Source organism: Haliaeetus leucocephalus, unplaced genomic scaffold (genome assembly GCF_000737465.1).
Source record: "Haliaeetus leucocephalus isolate CR32 unplaced genomic scaffold, Haliaeetus_leucocephalus-4.0 Scaffold251, whole genome shotgun sequence".
Lineage (NCBI taxonomy): Eukaryota > Metazoa > Chordata > Aves > Accipitriformes > Accipitridae > Haliaeetus > Haliaeetus leucocephalus.
The window spans coordinates 1,760,977-1,787,464 of record NW_010972687.1 but is presented as its reverse complement, the minus strand read 5'-3'; the positions used below and the strand labels follow the sequence as shown (position 1 = coordinate 1,787,464).

Here is a 26,488-nt window from a genome sequence, read left to right as displayed (position 1 = left end):
CCTTCCACAGACCAGATTGCTCAAAGTCCCATCCTGACCCAGTCAGGAGAAACAAATAAAACTTGAGTAACAAATAAAATTTGAGAAACAAATAAAAAGGAGTGTGCAATTCACCTATATCATAGCAAATGTTCACCCAGAGACCACATTCAGACTGTGAATAAGAACTTAATTCTTTTATTTATCTATCTTTTTGAATTCTGCCTTTGCATCTTTGATATTAATGTAATGTCATCTTCATTGGTAAGATTAATAAATCAGCCCTCAATGTATGTGCCTTGCCTTTTTATATATCCAGTGAAATATTTTCCAATGTGGCTAATAAATAAAAATGAAATATTATTAACTTAAATTTCTGATGAAGTCTTACACAGTTCCGTCAAGGCTATGGTCCTGATTTCACAGCAATTGTGAAACATCTCGTTACAATTCTTTCACTGCTGCTTTTTGCAAGTACTTGCAGAATCATTAACTTGAATGCCATGCTCATCTTTCCTCCCGAGTTGTTCTTTCTTTTTTTAAAGGAGTACAGAAGTCTACCAACTGAATTTTTAGACCATGATTATTCTTTTTCTGAGTTCTTTAAACCAAGGCTTATTACACATGGTCTAACTATGGATTTTCAGAGATTGAGTGTTTTCTTGCACTTCTTTTTTGCATTAGAAGTCTTTCCAAGTATATAAATGCAGAGGAATGATGATATTATATAATGACTAATGTGAGAATGCAGTAAAGTAAATAACAGTAGTTCAGAAAACATGCTTTATAGACAAAGGCATAGGGCCTCTTATAATTGTACATGTAGACTTAATCTCTTTGGGAATATTTGAAACATAAGATGTTAATGTTCTAACAGAAATAGGATTAAACAGCTGGATGTGTCTTGTCTGTAAACTGAATTTCAAGTCAGTGCAAACAACCTCCACAAACATCTTCAGCATTTCCAAAAAACCCACTGATGCTAAAATTTGAAAATGAAAAGGTAAGGTTGCCAGCATCACTGGATAAACTTCCAGATAAGCTTCCCTCAGACATCTCAATGACAGCTCCAAAAAAACCCTGAACGGCTTTTGTAGTCATGTGAGTAAGAGGATCCAAAAACCACTCAGGAGCATCTGAGAATGTGGGGTATTCTGCATGTGCTTACCCCTTTTTTCAAGCTGGGTCCCACTGAAAGAATTCCAGATGAGGAATACTGGGGATGCTGTGAAGGAATTCTGTAGTTAAATACAGATCAAGAATTGCATTTTATGTTGTTTTATTTGTAACAAGTGGTTTCAAATCTTTTACTTCCAAACCTGATCCGTTTTATTAATTAAATTTTTGTTTTGTTTCACTATTAAGCTTGTCTGGTGTTGCAGATACAAGGTGAATCAGGATAGAGCTGGTAAACTTAAAATGTAATATCTGCATGAAGGCAGAAGCAAGGGGTCTTAACAGATCTGCAGGAAGATGCAAATCTAAACCAGCAGATATATCAGCATCTTGCTCCTTTTGTTAAGATGTTTTAAATCAGTGTGAGGCTGCTACAGCTATGCAAGTCAAATACGTCTAAGGTAAAAGCTGTCTTTCGTGAGAAAAAAAAAAAAAAAAAAATCCATGTAACTTCCTCCACATGCTGAAGTGTAGACCTGTATGCAGCATCAGAGCATGCCTGTGTGGACAATGTGCAACATCCTTGCTCAGTAAGGCACTTAGGCATTTAAACAGTATTAGTCGTAAGTACACTGCAGGGAAGTTTGTCTTTTTTCAGTAATAATAATAAAGAAGGTGAACAACTTCTTCCATTCTTTTGACCCTAGCATGCCAACCCTAAATAGTAAACTAAACATTCATGAAAGATTAATCACTTAGGAAATTAGTATCTTCTTATATTTCAGTCAGTGAAACTTCACCAGCGCCATCCATTTAGTGACAGACAGGACGGTTGATGTGGTACACTTCATCTTGAACCATTCAACCTTCAGAAGATCTCTTATATAGGTAACAGCTGGAGCAGCCCTGTGAAATAGCCACGATGCCTAAACATGAAAAGCCAACCACCATTGAAGGAAATGGTAATTACAACTACAATTATGCATCTTAAGCATATATTCATTTTCTGCATGTAGCTCAACAGTGTGCAAGTTTTGTTTTCTTCTTGTTCTTTCTAATACAAAATCTTCTTTGTCACAATTCATTACCTTTTGTTCAGAAATTTATTTTACTTGGCTTTTGAAAGCAGCTTTGCTGTGTAAGTTGGCTAGTTGTAGCATGGCAGTGCGGCTTTCCACTGGTTGGTAAATCAAAAGAGTGCAACCACAGCCCGGTTACTTGTCTTGCATTTATATGTAGTTTAAAGGGAAGATTGAGAAAACAAGGCTGTTTTGTGGCTTCTGTAAATTGCATAAAGGCAATGCCTCCTTTACTTATTGCTTTGAATATTTGGTGTGAAATGTCAAACATTCTTCATAATAAGATTAACAATATTTCTATACTGATACTGCACTGTTCTGGATGTAAAAAAAGTTTTTGTAGGCTGGTAATGCCTAATGGATTACTCTGGCAAAATGCAAGGCAACTCTTTGATATAGGAAGTACTTTCAGTTCTCATGGACAATACTACACTTTCCAAAATATGGATCTTTTTTGTACAGAACAGACATGACATTTCGTACCTTCAGCAAGGAGGAAAATTGCAAGGGACCTTATTCTAGGCTGGTTTCTGAATGAATTCATTAGGTCTTTCTAAGTACCAGGGCTGGTACTACTAAAAAGTACTTTCTGTATTTTTAATTCACACTTGTAATGTGCCATAGTAATAAAATGGGTTCTGCTTCCATAGAAAACATCAGAAAGGACTGCTTAGCATTTTGGCAGAATATAACAAGCAGTTCATTTTAAGAGTCCATCCTGTTTTCTTTCCTTTTTTTGTCTGAGCATCTTCATTGTTTTTTTTCTGCCAGTGTTTTCTACAAGTCCCTTTATTGACCAATTTAATTTTTAAGCAGTACATGTTAATGGAGTTCATTTTAACATGAGCGAAGCACAGAATTTAATGTAGCATAGGCAAAATACTTAACAACTTCAGCAGAATTTTTATCTGAATAAAAAAAAATGACCATGAATATAGAACATACATATTTTTATAATAATTTCTAATAAAAAAATTCTTAGAATATCAAAGTTCTAAGTTTATCCTAAATGTCTGCCTTCTGCTTGCACATATCTGACTAAATTAACTTACCTTCTTATCCAGTTCCTTTATTATTCATTCAAAGTACAGAGGTTAGCATTCCCATGGTGAACAAAACACACACATCTTTATAACTGGAGAAGGCTGAGATCTTTAGGTTGCAGAAACATGATCACTCTGACACATTTTGCATGAAAATTTATCATGTATGTAATTTATAATAAAATCTAACTACCTTAATGACAGTTATCCGTATATTTGGAGATGAGATCTTGTGAGTAAATTCAAGACTCCATCTAGATTTAAGAAGACTTAAAAAGCTGGAGCTCCACTTCAAGTAACTATGAGATACTTTCAGAATGTGGTTCTCAGTCGACTTTTGACTTAAAATGTTCCAAGGGCTGGAGTTAGTTAGCACAGAGCTCAGGCACTAATCTGGTTGCAATTTCTTTACAGGAGGTTTTGCTTCACCATTGCTGACAGTCCTGAGGAATATTCTTGCAAAGAATGGATGACCCCAACAGTTGCAAAAATGCAATCTAGGGCCATACATTTTTGCTTTTTGATATCTTTAGCTCTAGGGAAGCCCTGGTTTGGCCATTCTTCTTGTTTCATAGCATGTCTTCTGCAAAATCTGTGATAGTAGGACATGTATGGTTAATTAAGCTAAGTTCATGAATGTGGATTCATTGTTCTAGGCTTCTCATATAGGAAAAGAAGACTTAGGGCACAAACCTTCAGAGTGGATGTTTAAAAGAGATCAGACGGAAAGTGCCTATTATCATCTAAAAATAATAAAGAGAATATGTGGTGAGCTGCTCAGCTCTAGGTATCAACCTTAAAAGAGCTGTCTTCTCACAAAGTAGTAAAAAATACAGTTGACTTCAGATCCACTAAGAATGCTACTTTTGTAACTTGAACATAAACTGCTTTCTCCATATTAAAATGTGTTCTTCCCATGTTAACTGTAATATGAATGAATAAAAATAAGCTAAGTAAATCACATTTCAGAACCTGAAAAGGTCAGATTGGTATGATTTACTGCAGTCTCACACTTCCTAGAATGCATTGGACACTTAATATTCTGATTCTAATTCTTGCAGTAAAGACTGGATGAAAATAAAAAACTGCCCACCATCAAGCCAACTGTATGATGAAGACACAAAGTAAATGTGACTTCTCCTGATTGCTTTATTACAGTAACCACCAGGTCCTGCAAGCTTGTCAGATCTCTAGTCTTGCGTAGGACAAAGCACTACGTAGTTAGGTCTTTGTCTGGCATAGGTAGGGAAATGTGGGTGTATCCACAGAGATAGTGTAAGACATGGTGGCCTGGAAACTTTTATCCATGCCTTTCTGAAGGGGATGAAATACTAAGGGCTTTCTCACTGAATTATCTTCCTCCTCTACCTTCTGAAGATTTTATAATAGCAAAATCAGATTTGGCCTAAAATTCTTGTACTGAAATTGTGCAATAAACTTAGTTATCCCTGAAGGGAAACTTTGCCTAAGAGAAGTCCTGACCCACAAACTGAGAGACAACACTCAAACTTCATGGTGTGTAAGTACAGCCCAGGAAGAAAATGGAAAGAGGAGAATGTAATCAGATGATATGCCCAATGCCAGCCACAATGCCAACTTGATCTATGTGACCTCAGTCTCTGTTGTTTTAGTAGAACATTTGTAATTTTTCCTTACCCGTGGAAAACAAATGAGCAATTTATGGATGTGAATTGAATGGATTCCATTTGTTCCCTGTGGTCCCATCTGTAATTTTTAGTTGTTGAGTGGGCTACAATTAGTTGGGCAAATTGTCTTTATTGGCAATCTGCAGAGAGGGAAACCTTATTGCCCTTCAGGCAACTTCTGGAAACTCTATGGGTGTAGAAGTCTGCAGGCCACAGCATGTACATTAAGACTAATAAGCCTTCCAAGACACTAGTGGCTTTATGACATTGTAGTATAAATGTTCTGCCTACTTTAGTATTTACAACCTTACCAGTTCAGGTGCAGAAAAATAAGCAGTATATTTGCTAGTGTGACTGTAACTGAATAGGAATTATTATTTTACTTCACAAATTCATAGCTATTGCTGGACAGGATATTTTCTGAGCATTGTGATTTTAATTTTAGTCCATTGGAAGAAAAAATTGTGACACTAACTGGGAAAAACATGAAAGAAAAATCAAACATGGTCTCAAATACTAAGTGTGGCAGTTGTTGTATAAAGGTAATTTTTATTTGTAATTTCTGTGTTTCAAGTCCCATTCTCCTGTGCCCAAGGTCGGCCAAGCTGTTTTTCCCAAGGTATGGTTTCCCCTCATACGCTAAGCGGATGGGGTCTATAGTGTTAAGGTCTCAAATCTTGGATGTTGAAGTCTGCACCAATTCACTCTTGCCATAGACTTTCTGTGAGACCTTGGTATATTATTTCTGGTGTGTTTCACAGCTGTTACTTCTAGCGATATTTTTCCTCACAGAAGTGTTGTGAGACACTCTCATATTTACATGATCAGAAAGAATAATATGGAAACATATGTAAATATCTAGAATTTAATATTATACAACTCTTCCTTTCTTTTTGACTAGTACTTCATATGCATTTGTTGTCTAATATGATCTTGCATTGCTGACAGTTCTACATGTTCAGCACCCAGTTTATTAGCTATTTAGCCTGATGACTTTCCAGCACTGAAAAAATCCCAGCACGGTCCAGTCCAGAGGAAGACACAATAATTGCTTGCAGGGCTCTATCTGCATATGATCCATTTAATTGGCTTGATAACGAATTAACAAAGTAAAAATTTATTTTGTAACATATACAAAAAGTCTGATAGCATTTTTTGAATTACAAATTACTTTGCATACCACTGAAATTTTTTATGGCACCGGCACGCAGAATTGCTTAGCAGCCGTCAGTTTAATGTAATAGTAATATGAGCAGTAATACTACACAGTGGGCCATATTTTATGGTGTAGTTCCAAGAATCATTATCCCTCTCAGTGAAAAATCAAGGAAATTATGTCAGTATAAAATAAATTTAGAAAAAAAATCCAAAACATGAAACCTGAGTAGTACCCTCTGATAAGTGGGGTACAAACAACTTGGGAAAATAATGTAAGGATACAACAGCATCCATAATCTGCTAAATGGCCATCCCATACAGCAAAGACTCCTATGGTTTTATACATTTTTTTCTGTCCTTAATTTCCTCACCAGGCAACAAGTCAACATTTTGAACTCTGCCTTCACTGCAGTCTCTGACTTGCAAGTTAGTCTGAGCCCATATTCAAGATGTCCTCCTTTAGTCTTGTTGGCTCATTTGTGGCTATAGTCTAAAACATAAATAAGACTTCAGGTAAAATGATAGCTTACTCAGATTACACTTTCCTTGCCCTTAGTCTAGAAAGATGAGAAAGTTTCCCTTAAACTGCTCTGGGGAAAAAAAAACCCAGAAAGTGATTGGATTTCCAAGAGCATAAGGAGTTATGGACTATAGCTCCAAATATACCTAATGATGTATATGTCATTAGGGCAGGATGATTTATCCTGGAAGGTGTAACAGCTGAGCAATCATTTGCTCTGGGTCACATAAACTCAAGTTAGCTGACTCAAAGCCTAATAATCTGATATCAGCCCTATGAATATTAATACTGTGAAGAAATGAGGTCCTATCAACCCTTTTCTGGAACAATGAGTAATTCTAGATAGTGCTTTAGTAAGATATAGTTGATTTTAGTGGAGGATTCACTAAACTTTTGATAAGTGGGATCACACAAAGATCTGTTTACAAAAGCAGGGACAAGTATATCTACCTAAAAGGATCCCACATACTGATGATTTTGTTCCTGCATCAAAGACTATACATTTTTATATTAACAAACCAGGGCATCAGAAATGCTCTTCAGTTTTCCTGTAGGATGATAATACAGTGCCTGTGGAATGTACTCTACTAGTAGTTTCTCTATGTTGTGGTTTATAGAAGAACATTTAAATGTAGTGCTAAACTACATTTAGATTTAGTGTCACCATAAAATGTAATTTGTTTATCATTGAAAGCTTTCTCCAATAATTCAGTAAGACATGGTTTGCCACAAGTACATGAAGTGCTGAGTTATGAGCTGCCTAGCCTCTTGCTTTCTTCTTTGAAAAGTATTACAGAATTAATGACCTGAAATAGCTTTCTAGTAATAATAATGTTAAGCACAGTAATGATTATTTATCTCTCTTATTGCTCAAATACCCAACCGTCAACACTGGTCTTTTAATGATATGTTCAAAAACCCCAAACACAAAAAGACGATGCAACAGCTTGTCTGAATTACAAGTCTCCAGGGATAGCTGTAATGTGGGTGCGGTTTGGGGTGGCTACGTAGCTTACATGAGTGCATGCATATATGCTGTTCAGGACAGACCTCAGGGGTGGTAAAGCTCTTTCATCCCCCCTCCTCAGTGATTTTATTGCTCCTAAACAGCACCAACTGCTATCACAGCTGACTCAAGTGAATAACTTTTAGTTGTACCCTGAGCTTCAGATTTTATGCTAGTGACACAGCTCATGACATAAAGAAGAGAGCAAGGAAACTGGAGGGTCAGAGAGTCCTCCTTGGCTTCCAGCTTCTTTTAAAAATCAATTCTAGTACAATGCTTTCTGCATCATACCCCAAGACCTGGGAGAGATCTCTTATTCTGTGGATACACCAGAATGAGAAGGACAAACCTCTAACATTTTTCATATGAACACGTTTCATCTCTATATGACCATGGGGCTGTGGAGGCAGGAATGTTGTGAAGTTCAGTTTGGAGCTATAATTTTAAATTTTTGCAGAAATAGCTTTTGAAGCTGCACTTGTGATTGTTAGGTATGTCTGGAGTACTCACTACTTTTCTAGCTGCATGATTCCATGTAATCACTGATCATGTTTTCTAGACTTGTTTTGTGGCAATATATACTTCTGTTTGATTTTATTCTTTTTCTTAATTTCTTTAAAAACTGTTACCACTCGCATGCCTGAGCATTTAGGTGAAAAAAAGATATAAACACACAGGAGTCACTATTCAGATACACTCCCTTCTAATAGTGTTCCCAGTAATTTCTTCAAGCAGCCTGAAATCTATTAATTATTTTAACACTTTATTTTACCTGAAATGTTGGATTCAGAATAGTGCATTTGTTAGCTTTATGCTATTAAAATTAATTAAACCCCAACAGCTACCTTTTACCCTGCTTAAGCCTCTGTATTAGTCCATTGTCACTTTCACTATTATGTCAGTATGATACGAACTTGAGCATGATACACTTTCACTGCTAATACATATTTCAGTATATATGATAAACTTCCAGCTGTTTGTTTGTTGTATGGGATCATCAGAATCTGTAGTGAGGTCAATCTTATACCATTAAAGTGCTTTCCTGGGAATTTCTGTCTGACTGGAGGAGATCAGCAAAAGCATTAGTTGCAGTAAAAGACCGTGACCTATCGTTGCATGCAAAGTATCTCTTTAGAAGTGTCTGTCTTCATCTCTGCAAGCTTTCAATAGCAATGTAATGATCTTTGTCAAATGGAGATCCTGTTACTGTCAGTAGCAGAAGGCATATGTCCAGACAGAACAAAGGAACACCTATTTTCCCATTCCACTGGTGATATTGAATGTTAATATTTTTGCATAGCCTTAAAAAATTATTGTGCAGATGCTGAGGAAATGTTAGAAAATGTAATTACAATTAAGTGTTTTGTGGAGGGAACTTAGACTCTCTACATATATCCAAGTTTTAAAACGCCTGTCAAATTCTGCGTAATAACCCTCTGTCCATTATTGGACACAGTGAAACAAGACCCTAGATTCCTTCTTGTTTGCAGCCTTACATATTTTACTGCTTTTCTTTGATACTAGGTAAAGCTAAGAAGTTGTGCCTGATAGTTAGCTACAGCAGTCCCTAGATAAATAAATTTGTGTATAAATTTTTGATAATCACTAGTGGCTTAATAAAATTTATAACAGCAACTAGGGAACTAGGGAATGGATGGAGAAAAAATAAAAAAAAAATTTCAACAGTATCACCCATGAGTGAAGAAGGAAGATATCTTCTCACCTGAAAAATACAAATACAGGTATCATTACATGTCACCTGTCCTGTCTGTACAGAGGGGAAATTAGACAACATACATCTGGAACATACATGATATATAGGAGTGGAATGATAGCTGCCTATTTCTATTCATGGTAATATTTCTGAGTCTTCTCCTAAATCTCCTACTACCATGTATTTTTATATATTTCACTGATGTGCTTCAAGTGCTGTCCTACATGGATGAGCTCAAAGATACCTTAGGAGAACCTATTAGCTGCTGGCTTCTCAGGTATTAGTTGGATTGCTTCTGAAGAAACATTGCTGGTGAATACCACTAGCAGTTTCAGGAGTGACCTGTTAAGTACTATGTTCATACCAATATTTGCAGAGAGCATATTAATTAAATATTATTATGGATATAATGCATATTAAAGTATTTTTCTTTCTTCTCTATATATGCATGACCCCAGTTTCAAAATGTACCAGGCAAATAAATTGGATACTTTCCTGGTTATTGATGGGTAGTACAGACAGCATCTCTTATTGAACTTATTGAGACTGAAAAACTTAAGCAAGAGATCTACCCCAAACCAGATGTTTCTGAACAGAAACACTACTTGCTTCTGTAAATAGGATCTCTCTCTAGAGTCTCCAATGTTTTTATCATAGAAAAGGACTGTGGTACAGCATATGAATAAGCTGGGTCAACTTTTGTCACTGTGCTTGGAGATTTTGTTGCTGGAACTGAGAGTAAGTCTCCTCTTTCTTCTGGGAATGTGCTCTTCAGCCATGCTGCAGCTATGAAGCTTCATGCCCTCCAGTCAGGCAATCAGAAAATGATTCTTTTAATATTCTTTAATCTCAGTCAGTGCTTATCCTTCATGTTTAAGAAAATCTCTGAGAATTGCCTGAGAAGCATTTTCATGTTCCTTGTTCTTTTCCCCAAATTGTAGGATATTGCTATTGTGTTTCTTTTTCAGGGTCTTCCTATCCTACATATTTCTTCCATAAGAGGGAGTTCTTCATGGCATCACTTTGGGGCTTACTTATTTGAGTGCTGAAGGAAAGTGTAACTATTTTTATTGTCTCCAACTTATTTCTTGGAAACTATTTGCTCTCTTCCAAAAAGCTGGGTTTGTGAAATGGCGTAAGAGAGTACAATACAGTAACTGCCAAGAATTTCTTGAAACCCCTGCATTCCTAATGACTGATCCACACTTCACATGCACTGGCGTTTGTTTTCACTCCACAGATGGTAGTGATGTTGACAATGAAGAAGGCAGTGCAGCTGAGAATGAAGAAAATGTCAAAGGAACAGGTAAGTAGTGTGGATTACTTTGAGGCCACACTCAGATGTTTTCTGATTATCTGTATGAATAAAGGAGGAGGAAGTTTCTCCATCTGACATACTTCCTTCTCTCATGTGTCTGCTTTTCTCCATCACTGATAAAGCGGGGAAGAGAGCAACACCCAGAACCAGAAGGGGACATGCAAGAGGGAGAGCCAGGCCTGGTGGTGAGGAGGATGAGGATGACGAAGATGGGACAAGGAGAGCTGGGCATCGCAGGCACAGAAACCGTAGAGGACGGGGACGAGCAGCTGGAAAGGAGGGCAGTGATTCTGATGGGGACCCTACAAAAGCCAGGAAGAATGAGGCAAATCAGAAATCCAAGGAAGGAGATGAAGAAGAAGATGAGAAAGAAGGTAAAAGTGGTAAAGGCAAAAATGAGAAGAAACAGGACAAAAAGCCTGATAAGAAAGGGAAAAAAGAGAAGGCCAACAAGAAGAAAAAAGACAAAAAGAAATCAGGATCTGGGTAATTCAGTAAATTATTTTTTAAATATAAACCCATAGTTATCTTACATAAAACCTGCTTTCATTTATAGCTGTGAAATACCAACAATCAGTATGACTCCCTTACTCATTACAGCCCAAATAGAGCTGGGCAGATTTTATTTTTTTCCTGCAGTGAGGAAATGCTGGCTGAGTGAAATGGAAACTTTCCACAAAGCCATATCCACTTCAGTGGAATGAAGTCAGGGGTTTGTCACAGGTCCAGGGTGGGACCTCGGGAAATGACCAGCCAGGCCCTTCTGGGACTGCTGGTACCCTGAGGATCAGGTTAAAGCTGGTCTGGTGGAATGGGAGCTCAAGCCAGGCTCACCCTTATTGTAGTTAAATACCCTAAGTTTATGAGCTGTTCTCTGGAGAAAGGGAGTGAAAGTGACAGAGGAGGGGAGCAAATGACACAGAGAGGTTATAGCATGTAAGATCTCTCCTGCTTTTTCCTTTCCCCAAAACTAAAATCTCACAAACCCTAAGCTGGTAATCCTCCAAAACCCCAAGGCCTAGTTTTATTTCCAGTCCAGAACTAAAATCTTGACACTTTTCACAAGATCAAGTTCTTTTTTTCCCAATCAGGTTCGAGCCAGCTTTTTGTAAAAGAACAGTGCCAAAATTTCAAGAACCCAGAACCAAGGACTGACATGTGATTTTCCAGTCTGTCTCCTACTCACTCCCCCTGAAATATTACCGTTCAGTTTCCCAAAGCATTTAATGCAACCTGGGGTCTTTGGAAGACCTCACTGACACTGGCTCTGGAGCACTTCAGCAAATTATTTTGTATTTTTCTGCCACCCTGGCCTTCTCTTGCCCCCTGTCCCTGCTTGTGCTATTGAAAGGAAACAACCCCTGGGAATGGTGTATAATGGAGCAAATGCAGCTAGGCATGTTTATCTCAGTGGAGAGGGAGAGAGATTCCCCTTTCCCCATTCAGCACTTGTTACAGCTGTTTGTGTTCCCAAAGGCATCACTGGAGAGCACAGCAGGAGTCAAAGAAAAGAAAAAAATACAGTGGGAAGTGCTGTTGCATTAGGTTGTTCATGATCCCATTTCAATATACCTCTACTTCATTTCCCTTCCCTACAGGAGTGCCTAAAATCTTTCTTCATGCTGGGTCTTCACGGACGTGCCAATTATACCCCTCTGTGCAATTTCTGTATGCATATAGCAACAGCCCTAAATGTGTGAATCCATGTTCCTTTGCTTATAATTGTCTTCCACTGTAAACATTTATTGAGCATTATTTAAAAAAAATCACTGAAAATATAAAATTGAATGAGGGCACAATATTTTTCATTGTCTTTCAAAGTTCTTAATATTAAAATACATACATTTGGGCTAAATAATTGGAAATTGCTACCTGGATCAAGACTTTGTTCTGGAGGTGGTAAGCATAACAGTTGAGGAAAAACTGAGGATGTTTTGGAAGATACCTCAAGATCATTATATTTTTAGACTTTTAGGGGACCATCTGACAAGATTACAAAGTAATAAATATAAGAATATTTTAAAAGATTTTTAAAAGAAAAACAAAAATAATGTAAGAATAAAGGAAAACAGGCTGATGACCAGTTCAGCTGTGATTCAGATAAAGGATTTGCAAATCTTCAGGACAGCAGAGAAGGGTGGCAGCATAGAAATACAGCCTCCCTAGCACATCTATTAAGACCTACCACAACAAATGCTATGTACTGTTTAAATGTACATCTTACTGATGTAGTTTTTTAATTGCCAAGACATTTCAGCATGAAAAAGCATGAAAGGAGTAAAATAAGTTGAGAAAAAAAAAACAACAAAAAACCTGTAACAAAAAGAAAAGTAAAATTAAATGTGATATTATTTCACAGAGAGATAATACTGTATTTGCTGCTGTCATTGTGGATTTTGCTAAACAGTACAAACACTTGCCTTTCTAGCTAGGTCACAGTACAAGTCAGTAGAATCTGCTGCTGTTACCCTCTTCCTCCCCTCTACTTTTCACCTAAATCAGGACAACATCTTTATGCCCTAGTTATTCTACATAATGGGCATAAAGGAATCCTAGATGAACTATGTGTTGATCCTTTTTTTTTTTTTTTTAACCTGATTATTTTGATCTCTGCTAATTGGTGGTAGTGGGTTTCACAGGATAATTCCATGGTGAAAGGAGCTATTTCTGGGTGAGTTTTAAATCTTCTGTTCTTAGGCAGAAACTGTGTGCAGTCACTTGAGCTACAAATCCTCAGAGAAGGAATCTTATATTCTGCCTAGCCTATGCACTTTCTGTTTTTACTGTATAGCTCTACATGTGAGCAAATCAACTGATTTTTAGTAGGATTACTGAAGAGTATAAAGCTTATGCAAAAGTCCATGGGTACATGGAAGATTAAGGCAGTACAGACACTGCATCTTTTTGCTAGCAGGAAGATTGCTGAAGAGCACTAACTGCCAGGGGATGTTACGGGGATTATCAATAAACAATAGAATTTTCACAAAAAACTAGGAAGAAATATAGTCAAATTTATTCACTCATCACTGTAAACTCTTAAAGTCCTACCAGTCTTTTCGCTGAAAACATCCAATCTCCAAGAAAACATTTTCATCTTATTTTTACCTTTATAAAATAGCTTTTACAAAAATTGTGAGAAAAGTAGATTACATCCATAAAGAGGAGATTAAACTAACATCAAAACACAGATGTACAATATGGGCATAAAACCAAAACACAGATGAATATTATGAGCAAGTTCATTATGTGTGTGATTTAAGGAAGCATCATTGATTTCAAAAGCTCTACCGACGTAGGAAAAGATGCATTGTGTGCATTGAACCGGAGCCAGAGAAGGTGGGGGCTTGATGTGAAATTATTTAGTGATGCTTTGTGCTCTGTGTTAGTCTGAAAGTCACAGTGAACCCTTCTGGCCTTCAACTGTAGGAATTGCAACCTTTCATGAAAGGCTAAGACTTTCAGTTGCAGAAGATGGAATACTGATTTCCTGGCTTAAATCTCATAGTGTTCAACCACTTGAGCTAAAGGAAAAATCTGCTGTAATTGCGTGAAGTTTGACTGTGTAGTGTAAACACTCTTGAAAATACTGATTTCTTAAAGGTGCTTAGAAATTTGGAATTTTTATTGTTTTCCTGGTTCCAAAGGAAAGTGAAAAATGAAAGATGAGATGTGTTTGCAAAGACAAAGCAGTAGTGGGCAATGGGCACCAGAGCCAACATTATCCCTACTTTACCTCTTGTGTTCTGCTCAGCTTCCTTTCCTCAGTAAGGTCACTGCATTAGCACTTACCATTCATATTTCCCACCACTCTCACTACGATCTCATAAAACTGCATATTTCAATTTTGCATAATGCAGCAATCTTCTGTCAAAAGAAATCATCAATATTGGGCATGTTGCTGTCCGCTTTGTAAAATGCAAACCAGCTGATTGTAACAGCTACAGATTTAAAGCACTCTCAAAACCAGACTCCTTTAATCCTTCTGTTCTTCTTAAAGACTTGGCTCATTTTGCATTACAATGCCTTAAAATTGTATGCACAAATCTTTTTCTCGACCTTCATCCATTTGACTTAATTTTTCATGTAGTTCTTCCCTTGCTCTTAGCAATACTGGAATAACTATAAGTATGTCTCGTGTTCAGTAGCTGTGTTCCTTTCTGTAGATTTATATTTTCTGTGGCATTGTTTTTTTTCACATGAAGTCTGAAATATTATGACTGATGGGTTCAACTCTCTAATGTGACAGTCTTTTCAATAAACAGCATGTGAGTCTTTAATAGCAGGGTACATGATAACTACGAGAGCTTTTTTCTTTCCTTTGCCAACTTACTCCTGTGTGTCTGAAATTTTTTAACTGATCCGCTATAGCTTTTGCTATAATGATGTGTATTTCATGAAAACTAAAGGTAGATGACCAATGAGAAATTTGTATTTTGCTGTGTTGCAAAAAGAATTTTGCTTTTATTGTATTTGTTTGTTTTGAAACTTTTCATAAATATCCTTACTGATAAAACCTTTTGTCCTTTATGTCACACAAGTAAACCCTTTGACCTTCATGTCACACAAATCTTTAATGACACCTGTGTTATCTGTTTTGGTAGAAGAAAAAGTTTATAATTCTTTAGTTGTCCAGAAGATAGAAACTATAGAATTAGGTGGCTTAGGTAAAAAATCATTCAGCTCTGACATCAGATGTCGAATATCAAACACTCAGAAAGGTGAATTATAAGCAAAACAGTCTGAAAACTGCTTGCCTGGTAAAGCCTGAATGAACTGTTCCCAAAACAAACCAGAAAACTATTTAAAAAAACCCCTCCAGTACATTTTCAAATATTCAAAACAGGAAAAAAAAGGTAAAGGAAAACACAACAAGAAACAAATAGAAATGCATTAAACTGCTTTTACTAGGCGCTTACTTAGTGGTAGTTGTCTCTGTCAGCCTTTTAGGGCAGGAAGTCAGAGTCTAATGATTGCCTTTTTATCATTTTCCTGTTTGCTGGCATAAGAAAAGGTAACACCTGTTGCTAATGATTTGCTATGTGCCATTATATGAGATGTAAGATCGCTCACAGGAAAGGATATCTATGCAGGTTTTAGGAAAGTGGACATTGCCTTAATCAGCAATGCTTTCCAAAGATACTACTAACAGATGCATGAATAAGAAGTTCAGATTACCACACAACACATCTGGAGATGCCATTACTATTGCATCTGCTTACTCCCAGTGCTAGGACACATCACAGCCTTGCTGCGATGTGACCTTGAATCTTTCCCATCTCTGAAATGTTACTGCCTTGATCAGTTGATGGGCTGTCATCTGGTGTTTACACTTGTCTTTGCTGTGGCTGTGGTGTCTCTTCTCTCTCTCCTGTGGCACACTGAAGTAGGGTGACTTATGACTGCAGTTATAGTGTTCTCACTTGTCTGTTGTGAGTTTGGGTTGGACTCTGAGGAGGCTGGTTATTCCTGCAGGAACAATCAGTAGCTGTCAAACATTTCCCCAGGAGCGCTGCCCACTCTCCATGGGATGCTCTGGGTGTAGTGCTGGTTCAGCTGCAGCTCTGCACTTTTTGCGCAGGCTTTGCCTTTCATACTAAAATTAATAACAAATCTAAGTGAACTGTGTCCTCCCTTCTGTGCAACAGTGAAGGCATTTATCTAGGTCTCAAAGTTAACAAGAATTAACACCAAGTGTGTGCTTCAGTGAAAACTTCCGTCCTTTCTGAGTTTTGGTGATGGTTTTTGTTCCTGCTTTTATTTGAAGCTCTGATTCTGACTCTGAGGAGGAGCCAATTACAGAGGAGGAATTGGCCAAGCTGAAAGAAGAAGTAGAAGAAAAAAAGAAGCTAATCGCCACGCTACGAAACAAGCCATGGAAGATGAAAAAGAAGTTGTCTGTCCTGAAGTATGGTTTGATTTCCATAATGAATATCTGCCATCCTGCTTTGCACTTTGCACTGTTTTTCTGAACTTTCACTTTATTTCTAGACCTACTGACACAATTGACTTCAAACCATCCCTAATCTCTCTTTCCCAGCATGTGTTTTCACAGGAAGTGGAAGTAAATGGCATTGCAGATCAGTACTTTCTTGTCTCTGTAGACCTGAAATCAAATACGAACAACTCAGGTCTTTTTCTTTTTTAAGTTTCCATTACACGCCCCTGCAAAATCTTTCATTTTCATCAGTTAGGTTAATGTTGGTAAATTCTTCCATTGATAAGTTTAATATCTCATTCAGTAAGAATGATGCAATTTCAGGAATACCTCAAGATTACTAGGGTGGGAAGAAAGGGTTTATCTTTCTATTCTTACTTTTTGGAAAGAAGAAAAGATTTTTTTTTTTTAACTTATGAAAAAGCAAACTGATTGGAAACTGAGCTTGCATTTTCATTGATTTTTAGGTATGCCACATATAAAACTGCATTTTGCCCCTGACAACCTGTTACTGCATTTTCATTAAGGCTAGAAGTTAACTTTTCATTTAGAGTTAAATTTCCACCAAGCACAGGGAGCTGGGTAAACACAGAGAACTTTATTCTTTTGCCAAAATTGTTAGGCTCCTCTCTTTTGAATAACTCATTCACTGCAGTACTGCCCAAATACCAACAAAACCTATGGTCATGTTTCATTAGACACATCTAACAGAGAAAATATGGTCTCTCCTGCAGACAGTTTTTGATATGGATAGAAAACACAGACATAATGGTAGGAAAGAGCATATGAAATATGGTGTGGAAGGTCTACAATTTTTTCCTTCTAGAAGGTAAGGTCATTTTGGGAAGGATACAGTTGCAAAGAGGAAATGGAAGGTACGTTGTGAAAGAAGGTGACATGAAAGGGGGTAAAAGAGAACAGAGGACCTAGGAGATGTAAAGTGGAAGCATTGTGAAGGTGAGGGAAATTTCAGAAAAAAATAAATGAGCAGATTAGATAATCAGATAACAATTACTTTATTTTGCACAATCTATAATTGAAGAATCCCCATATACGTAGTTAAAATTTGTTGTATTCTTACTCTGAACAGAGCTTCTATTTTTATACCCAATCTTATATCCCAGCATTCCTAGCAATTTCTAGTTCCTAGGAAACTTACTAGCCTGGTACAACCCATTATTGCTCTTCCATGTGGGTGGCAGTGAAGCTGCAACAGGTAGTCCAAGGGCAATCAAAAGAGACTTCTGGGCCTTGGGACAGTTGGTAAGGGGATCTGGGGCACAGGTAGCTTTTTCGTCTATCCTTCCAGTTGTGGGCAGTGATACTGGAAGAAACAGACAGACTCAGCCTATCAATACATGGCTCCATGGCTGGTGTCACTGACAGAATTTTTCATTTTTCGATAACAGGATGGTCTACATGGCACGAGGCCTGCTGGTGTTAGATGGGATTCTTCTCTTGAAGGAGGAGGAAGAGGGTCTTCCCTCATGAGGTAGCAGGGCTGCCTGATCAAGGGGAATGTACTCACAAAGCCTTCTTACTCCAGCTGCAGGAGGCATCGTGCTTGTAGGCTCTTATCCTGCTGTGGGACTTCAATCACCCTGACAACTGCTGGAAAAGTAGCATGGAGCGCTGTAGGCAATCCAGGAGACTCCTGGTATGCGTTGAGGATAATTTCTTAGGTCACATCTTAGGGACAGGCCTAAGGACCAGAGGGGATGTGATACTGGACCTGTTGGACACCAATGCAAGTGAGCTAATCAGAGACGTCAAGATTGGAGGCAGCCTGGGCTCCAGTGATCATGCACTCCTGGAATTTGTAGTCCTGAGGGATATGGGACAGGCAAAGAATAAAGTCAGGACCCTGAATTTTAGGAAAGCAAAATTCCAGCTGTTCAAGGAGTTAGTCAATGGGACCCCCTGGGAAATTGCACTCAGGGACACAGAAGAACAGAACTGGAAGATCTAAGGATGCTTTCCATAGAACGCAAAAGCTCTTGATCCCCATGTGTAAGAAATCAGGAAAGGACAGTAAGAGACTGGCATGGATGAGTCAAGGCCTGCTGGTCAAACTAAAGAGCAAGAGGGAAATGCACAGGCAGGTAGTTGAAGCAGGGAGAGGTATCCCAGGAAGAGTATAGGGACGTACATGTGTAGGGATGGGGTTAGAAAGACCAAGGGCCAGCTGGAGCTGAAATTGGCAAGGGATGCAAAGAATAATAAGAAGGGTTTCTATAGGTATGTCAGGCAGAAAAGGAAGGTCAAAGAAAGTGTACCCCCAATGAACACGACTGGCACATTTGTAACAAGTGACAAGGAGAAGGCTGCGATACTCAACAACATTTTTACCTCAGTCTTCACTGGGAACCTCTCTTCCCACACTTCTCAAGTGGGTGGACCTCAAGACAGGGACTGCGGGAGCAAAGTCCCTCCCACTGTAAGAGAAGATCACATTCATGACCACCTGATGAACCTGAAGATACATTAAGTCTATGGGACTGATGAGATGCATCCCAGAGTCCTGAGGGAATTCGCTGATGTAGTTGCCAAGCCACTCTCCACGATATTTGAAGAGTCATGGCAGTCAAGTGAAGTCCCTGGTGACTGGAAAAAGGGAAACATTGCACCCATTTTTAAAAAGGGTAGAAAGGAGGACCATGGGAACTATTGCCCTGTCAACCTCACCTCTGTGCCTGGGAAGATCAGAGAACAGATCCTTCTAGAAGCTATGTTAAGACACATGGAAGAGAGGGAGGTGATTCAAGACAGCCAGCATGGCTTCACCAAGGGCAAGTCTTGCCTGACCAACCTAGTGGCCTTCTATGATGGGGTGACTACATCAGTGGACAAGGGAAGAGCTATGGATGTTATCTAGCTGGACTTTTGTAAGGCTTTGCCATGGTCCCCTGCAACATCATCCTCTTTAAATTGGAGAGGTATAGATTTGATGGATGGACTATTTGGTGGATAAGGAATTGGCTGTATGGTCATATCCAGAGAGTTAGTGGTCAATGGCTCAATGTCTGTAGGGATATGAGTGATGAGTGGTCTCTTTCAGGAGTTTGTATTGGGACCAGTACTATTTAATATCTTCATCAATGACACAGACAGTGGGATCAAGTGCACCCTCAGCAAATTTGCAGATGACACCAAGCTGAGTGGTGCGGTTGACATGCTTGAGTGACAGGATGCCATTCAGAGGGACCTGGACAAGCTTGAGAAATGGGCCTGTGTGAACCTCATGAGGTTCACCAAGGCCAAGTGCAAGGTCCTGCACCTGGGTTGGGGCAACCCCCAGTATCAATACAGGCTGGGGGATGAAGGACTTGAGAATAGCCCTGCAGAAAAGGATTTGTGGGTACTCGTGGATGAAAAACGACATGAGCTGGCAATGTACACTCACAGCCCAGAAAGCCAACTGTATCCTGGGCTGCATCAAAAGAAGTCTGGCCAGCAGGTCAAGGGAGATCATTCTGCTCCTCTACTCAGCTCTGGTGAAACCCCACCGGGAGTACTGTATCCATCTCTGGAGTCCTCGGCACAGGAAACACATGGACCTGTTGGAGCAGGTCCAGAGGAGGGACACAAAAATGATCAGAGGGCTGGAACACCTCTCCTTAAGCAAAGGCTGAGAGAGTTAGGGTTGTTCAGCCTGGAGAAGAAAAGGCTCTGGGGAGACCTTATTGCAGCCTTTCAATACTTAAAGGGGGCTTATAAGAAAGATGGGGACAAACTTTTTAGTATGGAGTGTAGCAATAGGACAAATGGTAATGGTTCTGAACTAAAAGAAGATAGATTCAGAGTAGGTAAAAGGAAGAAATTTTTTATCATGAGGGTGGTGAGGCACAGGAACAGGTTGCCCAGAGAGGCTGTAGATGCCCCATCCCTGTAAACATTCAAGGTCAGATTGGATGGGACTCTGAGCAAAATGATCTAGTTGAAGATGTCCCTGCTCATTGGAAGGGGGTTGGACTAGATGGCATTTAAAGGTCCCTTCCAGCCCAAACCATCCTGATTTGATGATTAACATCAGCTGCTTCTTTCAGTCTGCTTATATGACATTGTAAAAAAGATGTGTTTCAAGACAACTAGCAAACATATTTGCAGTGAGGGTAAATGATTAACTACAAATAGAAGCCCCTAAATCAGATGTGTAATTTTTTTGCATGATATGTTTTAGCTCAGCCACTAGTTGTGGGTTTGAATCAGGAGCCCCTCAATGAACATCTGTAGCCTCTGTCATCCTTTCCATGTCAGAGGGGAGTGGGAATATCAATCCTTTCCAGCCTTAAAAATCTATGTTACTATGAAATGTTTGTAATTGGATGAGTGCTTCTAGTCATCCTCAGTGAATGCTAAATTTCTGCACTTTTTTTATTCTTTGAGGTGGGCTTTCTCAATTAAGCCAATAATGAGTTTTCAAAATCCCACCCTTGTTAGCTGCCTTTTTATCTTAACAATTTCTTTTTTTAATATTCAGGGTGAGGTGGTCCTTGTACATTCAGCATGGGCAGCAATTCTACCTAAAAGTTCATTGAGTTTATCAATTTTCACCATTAGTTTATCAACAATCTAGACTGGAAGACTAGACATATATTCAATTTTATTTGCCAACATCAGAAGGTTTATTTTAGTAAAAGATATGCATCAATGTGCTTTTACGGCAGTTTGCAACAATGGTTTTTTTTTTATATGCTTTGCTACAGCTCTCTCTGAAGTAGGCTTGCAAGCCTGTTATCGGTTTATTTGCCCTAGAAAATGGTGTATTCCAAGAGCAAATGACAGTTCTTCAGATTAGCTTATTTATTTTGAATCTACCTTTATTAACTGAAGAATTAAGTTTATTGCTACATTTCTCTGTCAAAAAAGATTTAAAAAATAGTTACTTTTTATTCCAGGCAATCCCATTCAGATTTTCACAGTTCTGTGCAGAGTTGTGCATATCTCAGTAGACAAAACACATAAACCCAGCAAACAGCTGGAATAAAAAATAAAAGCTAAAACCTAATATTTGGTCACATTTTTAAATGTGTGTGCTGAGAATTAGGCACTTAAATCTGTGTTTAGCATCTTAGATGAAAATGATGGAATTTGGAAGCACTCAGTACCTTTGAAAAAATCAAACCCAATTGTTTACACTCCAAAATACAGTCATAGACTGTGTTCTAGAGTGCTGTTTTTGTAATTGGCTCTTTGAAGCCTAAATTCAACTGAGTTGTAATGGAAGACCTGGTGTTATTATGCTGCTTAAAATAAGAAATAATATCTTATCAATGGATGCTTTATTATGATTGTAGTTATAACAATACAGAAGTGTCTATATCAGCACATTTCAGGGTATCTATGTATTTGTTTTGTATTTTAGCAAGTCATTTAAAATTTATACCAGAATCATTAGTCTGATAGATTGGCATTATTCTTGTATATGTGGAAAATGGACACACACTGGCTTTAAGTGCCTTAAACTTGTAAATCAATAATGTGACTTTTGAATGCCCTTGTATTAGCGTATCTTGCTGTTGAAACTTTTGGTCAACAGTTATTATTAGCGAGTATTTTCCTATGTCATCTGTTTCTTCCCCTGTGCTGATTTTAGAGTATTATGGAATGTATGGGGGGAAAAAAAGCCTATCTTCTTAGAGGTAGAAGAAGATATTACCTTATTCTTTGTCTTCCAGCTTCCACAACAGAGAGATACTTCATTGGCGATTTCTTCTCAGCATTATAAGAAATGTTTTTACTGTGTGCCAAACCCCATTTCCATGTTTGTTCTGTAGTAGGACCTATTTTTTTTCAAGAGTGGAAAAAAAAAGCTTGCCAGGAATGCTCAAGGATTTGTTACATATTCATGACAAAATAATACAAAAAATTATATTTTTTTCATATTATTTTGAAAAGTTTATGTTAGGGTTGATTAGGACTTTTCATTCTAAATATTTTTTTAAAAGATGTGTAAATTTCTCAGAACAAACTATTTTTGGGGAAAGATTTAGTTTCCACTAAATTTTGTCTTTCAAAAAAGTGATAAATCTTAAATGGCTGAAACATTTTGTTTAAGCATTTTCAAGGCCAAACAACACCCTCACTTTGATAATTCAAAATCAGTTTCTCCTGAGGGAGCATTTTTTCATAGCTTAAAAAGTATAGGGTCAGAAAGATGATTTCTGCTTAGCTCTAGTGACTACTTTGTAAAATAGTTTATCTCCTTCATTCTTTTTGTTCTGAAAATGCATAAATGAACAATAACTTTAGAACACAGATGCAGAACTAGTTGCTCTGTAGAAAATGCCTTCTGTCAAAACCTGGCTGAGATACTCATTGCTGAAATAGCATTCTTAATAGAGCTGCACTGGTAAATTAGATCAGCTCTAATTTCCAATTTACGTTGCTGTGTCTGGAAAGATGCATTTCAAACAGACCCTGATTATTATCTGAAGAACCATGACTAAGGATACTGCCCTGCTGCAGTATCCATCTGCAGTTTGAAGTTGAATTGTACCGGCATTGTCAGACTCTAACCTCACCTTGAGACTTCATGGTCAGATCTTTACAGGTCTGGAGATGTGAAAAAAGTGAGGAAGAAGCACGGAGAGGAATGAACAGATGTTATGCAGGAAAGGGCACCATCACTCTCTCAGGCTCTAAGCAATAGACATGTTAGGCTGCAGACTGGGGACACAGTGGTCTGTGCTGTTGAGAGCATGGGTGTGGCTGGAGACCAGACTTTTTCTCATTTCCAAGACAAATATTCTCCTTCAGAAGTTTTCTTGGGTTTTTTTTTCTGTTTTCTTTCCACTGGTTTACATTCTTTGTCAGTACTTTTGTTTTGCCTTTTCTATTGGAGACAATAATTTGTGCACATTTCCTCTTGACACTGCCTACTCAGGCCAGCACAAAATTACTTGAAGAGCCATCAGATGATAATGACCGTCAATCATTACTTACAAGAGTGAGATTTACAGAGGGGGGTAAACTATTGAAAAGATTTTTGGATTAGAAAAAGGAACAAAATAAAATAAACCCTCATGGGCAATAGCTTCAGCTGTTGCAAATTGGAAAATGTCCAGGGAAAGCTATTCCAATTTACCTCTGAGTGTCTGATTTTGGGGACTTGCATCCCTACCTGTGCATTCTCCTGGTTGGGTTTTGCAAACTTATGAAGGAAAGGGGAAGCTTTAAAAGCTGTGCTGCTGTGTTTGGCTCTGGTATACTAATCTCATTCCCCTTGTTAGTGCACATAACACTTCAGATAGCCAAAGTTTTGTGCTATAAAATAGCAAAGGCTATTAACAGCTGTGTAGTTTATATCCACTAGCAAAACCTATTATGGTATCATATAATCAGAGAATTGAGCACAAGAATCCAGAAATATGCCAACAGTGGTCTCACTTTAAAGCTGTACCACAAGCCAGTTAGCAAACTCTCAAAACAAATGAAATGACAACATTAAAAAAAAAAAAAAAGCAGTCAAATGTCAAGCTTAGGCTTTTTAAAGGAATTCCAATTAAATACAGACCATAAAGAGAGCTGTGACAAACTTTTTGGTCTTTCTAAGAAAAACAGAGCAGAACAGACACCTCTTCACCTGCCAGAGACAGAATATAATGTGGTGATTTTCCAGTATTTTTTTAGCACCATTTATTTTATTACAGGACTTAGATCACCCTTCAAGACAGATGAATTGGAAACAGAATATTTTATAACTATACAAAACCCAAAGATACATAAGGTGCCTGTGTGGGATGGTGGAAATTTTTTCAACTTTGGTTGTGCTCTTTGTACGCCAGTGAATCAGTATTTCACCTCTCTTACTGTGGACATACTGGCAGTCCTGGAGGCCAGCCTGGATGTCCTGGAAGCCAGCTGGGTATTAAATAACACTATAATTTGCCCATTATTACTGCCAAACTGCTTTTCAAGTGAACTGTGCCTGACAACAGTTGTTTTGCAGTCAGTTTTTAGCCAATCTTTTTAAGACTTGGAGAAGTCCTGGGTAATCAATATTAATACGACATTTCTTTTTAATGAGTTTTTAGATCTTAGAGACTGAAACCTTCCTGAACTGTTACTGAAAAATGTGAGCAATACACTTGAATCCTATTCATTAGCAACAACTAAGAGAGCTGTAATTCATCCTCTCTCTGCAACACTGAAGTGGCTGAAGTACCGTACACCTAGCACTTTGGAAGCTGTAACTCCACACCTAGTATTAATAATGAACTCAGGCTTCTCTGGGATAATAATGCCCAGCCCCATGCAACATTTATTAGTTCCTTGTGTCTGTAATTCAATTAATAATGTTTCTGTGAAGCTTCTTTAAATTCACAGTAGGCTAACGGGGCACACTTCGGCCTGTCCTGTGATATAGATAATTTACCTATAACACATGATACCAGTGATTACAAAGCTCAGTTTTGTCGCTCTGTGTTGTTTTTGACACATCCTCATGTTAGTGAAGTTGCATTACTTCCAAGTAGGCGTGCATCTATAGGTACGTGGTTTTGGTTGTTGTTGTGGTTTCTAAAATTGTTCTATGGGTTTAGGACTACTTTTTACTGCTTGATCATTCTTCCTGTCCTCATGTTTTATTTTTGGCACAAAAGAGATGGAGGGTAGGACAAAGTGTGGCAAAAATCTTCAGGGATGTGCAAATAGAGGTCTTTCAGCAAGACAGTTTAGATCTCAAGGTAGAAACCTGAATTAAGTAACGTATTGGATTATATTTAACAAAAGTGAGCATGTGTCACAGACACAGAAATGACATTGCTAGCCTGTTCCCTGACTGAATGGTGCCAAGTCATGGCTGAACTTTTAAAGCCAGGAAGCTTAAGTAGAAGTCAAGGAAAGGTCTCCCTAACCTACAAATTGCAGAGGTCAGGAGTAACCCAGTGGGACTAACGTGCTGCAGAGCTGCTGAGGGAAGAAAAGCTGAGGGAGAGAAGTAAAACATGTTCTGTTTGACAGCTCCAGCATAGTCTGGTAGTTAAGGTTTCTGTATTACTTCCTTGCACGTAACTGCACACATGTTTCTGCCCCATTACCCATAGGCCCTCTTTCAAGTTCTGCTTCTGCAGTTAATTTGCTTTTCAGATATTTCATTAAAACTCTGGTGGGAATTTTTCATAGAATCAAGTTGTTACTGAGGTTTGCATTTAAATATCAATTAAGTAAGATCTTTAAGTCATGCAAATATTTGTGGATGCAGCTAACAGATAGGCTGCTGTGGGGCACTTAATAACTCCTCTGTATATTTGCATGTGGTGGGGTTCCCTTGTAAGACTTAGTGTCTCTAAATGAATGGTATGAAGATGCTACTTAGAATGTTATTGGTAAAATCCACCACACACCAAAAGGTAAGACATGCTTGTAGAACGTTAAAGGTAACTTGGTTTCATGTATTCCAAGAGTGGAAGAAAATCTTTTACTCTTTTCTTTCACAAAATAATTTCTTTCTTTTTAAGAAAAGAATTTCATTTCTTTCAACTACGTAATAATCATAGAATCATTTAGGTTGGAAAAGACCCGCAAGATCATCAAGTCCAACCGTTAACCTAACACTGCCAAGTCCACCACTAAACCATGTCCCTAAGCACCACTTCTACACATCTTTTAAATACTTCCAGAGATGATCACTCAACCACTTCCCTGGGCAGCCTGTTCCAATGCTTGACAACCCTTTCAGTAAATAAATTTTTCCTAATATCCAATCTAAACCTCCCCTGGCGCAACTTGAGGCCATTTTGTCTCATTCTATCTCCAGCCACCTGACAGAAGAGACCAACACCCACCTTGCTACAACCTCCTTTCAGGTAGTTGTAGAGAGCGATAAGGTCTCCCCTCAGCCTCCTCTTCTCCAGACTGAACAACCCCAGCTCCCTCAGCTGCTCCTCATAAGACTTGTGCTCCAGGCCCCTCACCAGCTTCATTGCCCTTCTCTGGACACACTCCAGCACCTCAATGTCTTTCCTGTAGCG

At 38.3% G+C, this 26,488-nt stretch overlaps 1 protein-coding gene across 1 annotated transcript in view; it reads left to right on the top strand.

Moving 5' to 3' along the window:
- Nucleotides 1–2,017: 2,017 nt before the first annotated feature.
- TMC1 (transmembrane channel-like 1) overlaps nucleotides 2,018–26,488 on the top strand; it is a 69,115-nt gene continuing 44,644 nt past the window's right edge. The window contains 4 exon segments of the mRNA XM_010568729.1: nucleotides 2,018–2,057; nucleotides 10,502–10,576; nucleotides 10,702–11,065; nucleotides 16,344–16,484. Coding sequence (XP_010567031.1) covers nucleotides 2,018–2,057; nucleotides 10,502–10,576; nucleotides 10,702–11,065; nucleotides 16,344–16,484 — 620 coding nt within the window.